The sequence below is a fragment of the Teleopsis dalmanni genome, unplaced genomic scaffold (genome assembly GCF_002237135.1).
Source record: "Teleopsis dalmanni isolate 2A unplaced genomic scaffold, ASM223713v2 unscaffolded_contig_2292, whole genome shotgun sequence".
In the NCBI taxonomy this organism is placed as follows: domain Eukaryota; kingdom Metazoa; phylum Arthropoda; class Insecta; order Diptera; family Diopsidae; genus Teleopsis; species Teleopsis dalmanni.
The window spans coordinates 1-6,863 of record NW_024033674.1 but is presented as its reverse complement, the minus strand read 5'-3'; the positions used below and the strand labels follow the sequence as shown (position 1 = coordinate 6,863).

At 29.9% G+C, this 6,863-nt stretch overlaps 2 protein-coding genes across 2 annotated transcripts; both read right to left on the bottom strand.

Moving 5' to 3' along the window:
- Positions 1–240: 240 nt before the first annotated feature.
- On the bottom strand, positions 241–2,587 carry LOC119664616. The gene is made up of 5 exons (XM_038074075.1): positions 1,978–2,587; positions 1,359–1,904; positions 880–1,262; positions 588–820; positions 241–527 (listed from the first exon to the last, which is right to left on the bottom strand). Exons 1-5 carry the CDS (start codon positions 2,500–2,502, stop codon positions 262–264), a joined length of 1,953 nt encoding a protein of 650 aa, XP_037930003.1. The 5' UTR covers positions 2,503–2,587; the 3' UTR covers positions 241–261.
- Positions 2,588–2,741: 154 nt separating this feature from the next.
- Positions 2,742–3,676, bottom strand: LOC119664617. The gene is made up of 4 exons (XM_038074076.1): positions 3,561–3,676; positions 3,012–3,464; positions 2,868–2,935; positions 2,742–2,825 (listed from the first exon to the last, which is right to left on the bottom strand). The coding sequence occupies exons 1-4, from the start codon at positions 3,635–3,637 to the stop codon at positions 2,764–2,766; spliced, it is 660 nt and encodes a 219-aa protein (XP_037930004.1). The 5' UTR covers positions 3,638–3,676; the 3' UTR covers positions 2,742–2,763.
- Positions 3,677–6,863: the final 3,187 nt, after the last annotated feature.

Below are 6,863 nucleotides of genomic sequence, written 5' to 3'. Positions count from 1 at the left end.
GTTTTGAATATATAAGCGAACATTTATAAGTTTATTCTGAAATGGTTATTTTATAATTTCATAATTGAAATTTTTTATCCAAATGAATCATTTTAGAGTATCTTTTTTATTATATTCTTAAAAAAATTAAATTTAATTTACACTTACATATTAATTAATTATAATTTTACATTATGTATTATTAAAATAATTTTTTATTTTAAAAATAAATATATGTTTTTATAAAAAATTAATCTTGACTTGAATTTTTAACATGTAACTTTAAGATGAGTTATAATATTTATTTATGTAGGTTTCAAGCCATTCTTTGAAATCACGCAAATGTTCATCTACGGCACCAATAAAATTACACGATTTAAAATGTGGTGGTGGATGCTGACCAGTGCCATATGCATTAAATATAAAATGCTCACTTATATAAATTGCAGCCACTACATCATTGGATAGGACTTCGTGACGAAACGAAAGCTTAGCAAACGATTCTGAAAATTGTTTTATTGTAACAAATGATTGTTTCGTTAAGCACCCTGGAAACAAAAATTCCATATCTGTACTTTAAATAAATTCAATAAATTATTTTATTATACCTGGACGTTCTATGCGTGAAGCCACAAAATATTCTTGCAGTAATCTTTCAGCTTCTTGTGTAAAGTCTACAGTACGTTTTGATATAATTGCTAGAAAGTGGCGCATATCCTCATTAGATATTGAGAGATCATCTATAGTTGACTCATAAGTATTTATTGACGATTGTTGAAGTATGTAATCAACCAAAACTTCATGGTTGTCTTCGTCAACATAAATTGGTAAACCAAATATTCTTAGAAAAAATTAAACTAATTTTATTTGCAATTTTAAAAAGAAAGTTATTATTTATACTTGATGAATTTGTTAAACATTTGTTGATCACGCGCGTTATTTTTAAAAGCACGCCAATGTGCCCATATTGAAGTTTCTAAAGGATATGCAACTGAAGATTTTTCTATGCTTACACGAGAACACTCAATAAACTTAAAAATTTTATCAGCACGAGCTGCTTTTATACAAGACCAATCACCGGCAAAATAAACTCCACCTTGTGCTAAAAGGATAGGATCAGCTTCAATCCATTTTTGATTACTTGGAAAAGCAGGAGATTTTAACTTATAGGTTGGTCCTAAAAATCGTGCGCCCAACTGGCCAATACTTGTCATAAGGTAATTGATTATAGAAGTGTCATTACCAATAGCAATAATAGGTATCGGAATACGATTGGGAATTGGCTAAAAAAATACATGCACATTTAGTATATTATATGCATACTTCATTGAATAGATGAAACCTTTTTAGTTTGAGTTTTATTTTAAAATTCTGCTTACCCCAATTGAGGCTAAACTGAGTAGCAATGCCATTTTCAAGTTAACAAAGCAATCCATTGGTATACGATCTTGACACAATTGTGCGCTTAGTGCATAGACAAAAGCAAAATCGGAATATTCCTTTTTGATAATTGTATGCAGTTGTATAATTGATTGTGGACTCAACGTCGCATCAACAGTCGAATTATTAGGCAACAGTATTGACGCAACACTTCCCAACTTCTGTACATTATTTACTTCAATACTGCTATTGAGGTCAATGGATAAATTATTGTCATGTTCAATAGGTGGTATATGTTGTATGGATGTGTGTTCATTTACAGATATATCCATACTCATTTGTTGTATTGTATTTTGTATTGAGTTCGAAGGTCCATGTATACTGGATATAGTACCATTTCTATAACCCAAAGATAATAAATCTAAAGGATTGTTGTGCTCAGTAATTCGATTAACATCAGCGGAATCAAAAGTAGTTTTTTTTGGAATTGGACAAGATGAAGTTATATTTTGCAGCTTTTTGCTAGTGTCTATTTGTGTTTTTGACTAAAAAAAACATATTATTATTGCACTATAACTAACATTATTTTTCGAAAAGTTTCAACAAAAAAAAACCTACCAATGTTGTTACATTTTTTGTTGTGTGTAATTTTTCAAGAGCGCTTAACTCCTCTAAATCTATGTCAAATGGTTCATTAGCAAATTTTTCGAATTCGTTTGTGAATGAATCATCAACTCGCTGATAATTTGTGCCAGCTACTGATGATAGATCCAAATCTTTTTTTGTTGCTTGCTTTGGAAAATGTAATTCATTGTTATAAACATTTTTGTTTGTCGTTTTAGATTGAATAGGCTGAACATATTTATCAATCGGTGGTGGTGGTGTATCAACTACAATTGTCTCTGATAAATTTTGAGTATCAATAAACAGTGAGCAAGAATCATCGTTTAGTTGTGACAATGGCAAATTAGTATTAACAATCCGTGGTGTGCGTTCCAGATAATCGCTATTGATGAAACTTTCCTCATTTCGCAAATTTAATTGTGATGAAAATTCTTCTCTATTGTTAACAAAAATATCCGAATTATCTATAGGACCATATAGAGAACGGTTGTTCCCTTTCATATATTTATCAGATTCCATGCTTGAAACTCCTGTCCACACTTATTATAGTCGTAATATCCGGTAACTAAATAGCGTCCTCCCAATTTTAATTTACAGTTATAATTATGTTCTTAAATAATAAAAGATTATGACAAAATTATAAGGTTTTATGTTTTATTGTTATTACCTTTCACACGAACAAGTACTGCACGAAAAACTTTATCAAGGATTATGGGCGTTTGAACGAAACCGGTAGGTACCAAACGCAACAGATGGTAGTTTTGAATAGAACGTAACTTGCTATACTCGCTCATAGAACGAGAGCAACTGTTGCACTGTGGCGCTGCAAAGGTAAACAAAAACTTAGCTTAACTTAAGACAATTCTATTTTATTTAACACTAACCTTCAGTGGAATTTTTTTTAATTTTATTTCTGAGACAACCTGTTGAACAAAACCAAACCGTTTGTATACTATTGAAAAGAAAACAAAAAATTATAATGAAAAACAATATGTAATATTGCATATTCTATAATTGAGAAAACTTACACACACTTCTCTGGTTCAGTTAAAGCAGTTAATATACCAAGAACTGAGCATAAATTGGTAGGATATAAATTTTTTGAAGGATCAAAACATAAGTGCTGTTGATATGGTAAACCTATAAATCGAAGCTGCACATGCACTTGCTCAATATCGATGGATTTAAGTCCAGTTTCGCTGCTTGTTTGCTTAACAAAGTCGCGTATAAGTGAATAAACACAGTATTTAACGGCGTTCATAAATTGTATTGGCTCATCAATTGTCAAATTCAACAGTTCCTTAGGACTATCGAGGAAATCTTTGTATGCAAATGGTAACTGCACTATCACGGCAGCCAGTGTGTCTTCTGGTCTTTTTGTTTGTTGATAATTTTTTGTATATTGACTAGCGGCTGCTTCAATAATTTTTAGTAATATACTTTTGCGCAGAAACGATTCTATTAATCTTTGGTTAATAAATCTGTAAAATTACATACATATATACATATGTATATTGTTATTTTTTTACATGCACAATTTAACTTAATAGATTAAATTATAAATAAAAGTTTCTTACAATTGCGATAGTGTTGTATTATTTATTTGAATATTTGATGTATTGCTTGATGGGGAAGGCGATGCGCTACTTAACATTATAAAAATAATATACAATTAGATGTAATGTCTCCAACTAAAAACATAAGTATCAAAATCAAATTTTATATTTAAAAACAACAATTTGTGGATTGCAAGATACAGAGTTGTAATTTATTTAGAAAGAGAAATTTTTAATATTTTAAGTACAGGGATGTTTTACACATTATTTTATTTATATATATTGTTTGATGCAAACACAGTACGATTATTTTTATTCTATATTTATAAAACAATTAATAATTATTTTTATAATAGAATATTCATAGAAAAATTAATTTATAAACGATCAATGTATGGGAAACATAAAACAGATATGTTGAATATATGAAAAACAGCAAAGAGATTTAGTTAAAAGATTTCCGCTGTCCATTATTATATAGTATTTTATACTACGGCCGTGAGCGAGTTCGAGTAAATTGAGGTAAAGTAAATTAAAATTTCATAGGAATTTTTTGCACTGCTCTTATGTAAATATTTATTTATTGGACTTATTTATGATTGTTTGGTTAAAAGTTCATAAATTTATTTATTTACGCATCTTATAAAATACTTTAAAAAAAACCCATAAAGCTTTGATATTCCACTATTACAGATGCTTACTACAAATCTACATAGAGATCTTGGTTCAACTGGTATAACAATTGTTGGGTTAGTTCAAGTTACTTCCAAATATTTCACCGTTGAAAAAGGATAACTAGATTGGCTTAATATGTATTCATATAACTTAAATTAATAATTAACGATATCGAGTGTTTAACAAACGGATAGTTTCTTCTAACTCAAATTGCTTATTTTCTTGGTACTACACATCATTTTTTTTACAACCTGCTCCCGCGACTTTTGTTATTGTTCGGCACAAACGGTCATCGATGGCATTTGGATGAATTATAAGAATGTTATGTTTAATTAGGAATTTGTTGATTGTGTAATGGGAAAATTAGATTTTGAAGTTTATTAAAGAAATATTTATCAAAAGAAATATTTTCTCAACATTTTTTTTATATCTTCTCCATTATTTCATTTATAATATGGCAATTATTTCTAATACCCCAAATAAAATTGAGAGATAATATAGGACACACATTTTTTATGCAGAGGTACACAAAGACTATCCGATAGTTATGAAATGGCCACAAATTAAAGAGATTTAGGAGAAGCCTTATGAAGCTATATGCTTTTTCCTAGTTTATTTCAAATTATATCTAGTTTATTTATATTATTAGAAGCATGACGTGTTTTATAAAAACCATTAAATGTAATTAAATTAAATTTAAAACATTTGATTCAAATAGAACTAATATTATATATTTATGTTATTGAATTCTTCAAACCATAAAATTTCCTATATAGAATTTTAATACTTAAAAAAGTTTACTTGTAATCATATATCTATATATTTGGATCCTTCGTGCTTGTTGTTAGTATAAAGTTAAAATTAGTTGTAATTAAAATTAGATTTAAATTTATTTTTGAAAAATTTTCATTTTTATTTTATAATTAGTGTAAAAAATACACAAAAAGAATGTGTAGCGCGAAATGTTTATCGGTTGGATTTAGCAACACGTTCCAATTCATCCTTCTTTTTAATAGCATAAGAGTTAGATGAACCCTGAAATAGAAAATAAATATCATATTTAATAAATAGTATAAATAACTTCATATACTTATATAAATATATTTATAATCTTTTCAAATTTAGTGAAATACTTATTATCAAAAGAATAAAAAAATAATTTAAGTGCAACAATATTACTTTATTACCGAAATGAAGTTAATCTCAAAGGATCATTACGCGAATTGAAAGTGAACAAAGTGGATATAATAATATAAGCAGTCGCTTGTCTTGCCGTATACCTCACTTTTTTCTTTTATAGAACATATAGTGAGCGCAATTTACTTAGACGCACTTAATATTTTTTCAAAAATGATGCAACGAACTCGAATATAAATATTTTTTTTGTTGAAAAAGAAAAAGCAGTGCTTGATAGTAAAAAACAAAAAAGAAATATATTTCATATCAGTCATTCTTCTTACATATGTACAAAAACACAAAAATAAGGCAAAATAAACGCGCAATTTTCTTAGGCGCACTATGTTTAAACAAAAGAAATCAAAGAGTTTTCACAGTTTTGACAATGCTTAATACTTTGTAATTCCTCCGTTTTGGTTTATAACTGAAAAAATTCGATTTGGCATCGAATCTATCAATTTTTTGATAATCACATCGTCGATTTTGTCCCAAGCCTCTTGGATTGATGCTTTGAGCTCACTCACTGTGGAATACTGACGTCCTTTGGCATAGACCTTCCGTGAAATTATTCCCCATAGGTTCTCAATGGGGTTTAGGTCAGGACTCCTTGCTGGCCAATTCATTACCGTTATCTGCTTCGACGAGAAGTAAGACTTTGAAAGCTTGGACACATGAATGGCGGCGTTATCCTGCTGGAAAATTGGATCCCGATCGGCGTGTTCCTCCAGAAACTTTATTAGAACGTCATCCAGCATTTCAGCGTACTTCTCTGAGTTCATTCTTGTATTTATGAAGCACAAAGTAAGTTTTCCATGGAGTGAAAAGCCACCCCATATCATGACAGATCCGCCTCCAAAGTTTCTACTCATTCTTATGGGATTGTTTTGGCGGAGATCATGCCAGTAAGAGCTGAAACCGTCTGGCCCGTCCAAGTTAAATTTTTTCTCGTCCGAAAAAATAACCGAGTGCCATTCTTTGGTCCAATGCATATGATTTTTAGCAAAAACAATGCGATTCTTCTTGTGCATTTCTTTCAGAGGGGGCCGTTTCATCATTTTCTTCCATTTTATGTGGCCATCGGCATGTAAAATTTGTTGCACTCTTCTTTTTTTAATTGGTAGCTGCAATTTTGCTGCGATTTGAGCTGCACTGAGCCGATTTTTTGTTGCTTCTTCCTTTATTTGGTTTTTGAGTCGCCGATTTATCTTTGCATTTCGATTGTTATTCGTAGGGGCTTTACCATATTCCTCACCCAAACGTAAAAAATTTCTTACAACGTGTTCCGATCGGTTTATGTGGCTTGCAATTTTCCTCTTTGAGAATCCATTTTGATGTAAACACCCTATTTTGGCTTTTTCTTCAACGCTCAGAAATTTTCCCTTTGCCATTCGACTTGCGCAAATGCGAAGCCTATTTCGTAAAGAATTTGTATGGTTTTTGCTTTTAGAATATTAGCTCAAATATTAATGTGTT

What these genes read in the sequence shown, in the direction of transcription:
- LOC119664616 (XM_038074075.1), bottom strand. Translation starts at nt 2,502, where the DNA reads ATGGAATCTGATAAATATATGAAAGGGAACAACCGTTCTCTATATGGT. An exon ending in CAAAAAATGTAACAACATTG is followed by an intron (nt 1,905 to 1,977) that starts GTAGGTTTTTTT and finishes TGTTTTTTTTAG; the next exon opens with TCAAAAACACAAATAGACAC. An exon ending in ATGTTTAACAAATTCATCAA is followed by an intron (nt 821 to 879) that starts GTATAAATAATA and finishes ATTTTTTCTAAG; the next exon opens with AATATTTGGTTTACCAATTT.
- LOC119664617 (XM_038074076.1), bottom strand. Translation starts at nt 3,637, where the DNA reads ATGTTAAGTAGCGCATCGCCTTCCCCATCAAGCAATACATCAAATATT. An exon ending in AATACAACACTATCGCAATT is followed by an intron (nt 3,465 to 3,560) that starts GTAAGAAACTTT and finishes GTAATTTTACAG; the next exon opens with ATTTATTAACCAAAGATTAA. An exon ending in TAAAAAAAATTCCACTGAAG is followed by an intron (nt 2,826 to 2,867) that starts GTTAGTGTTAAA and finishes AGTTAAGCTAAG; the next exon opens with TTTTTGTTTACCTTTGCAGC.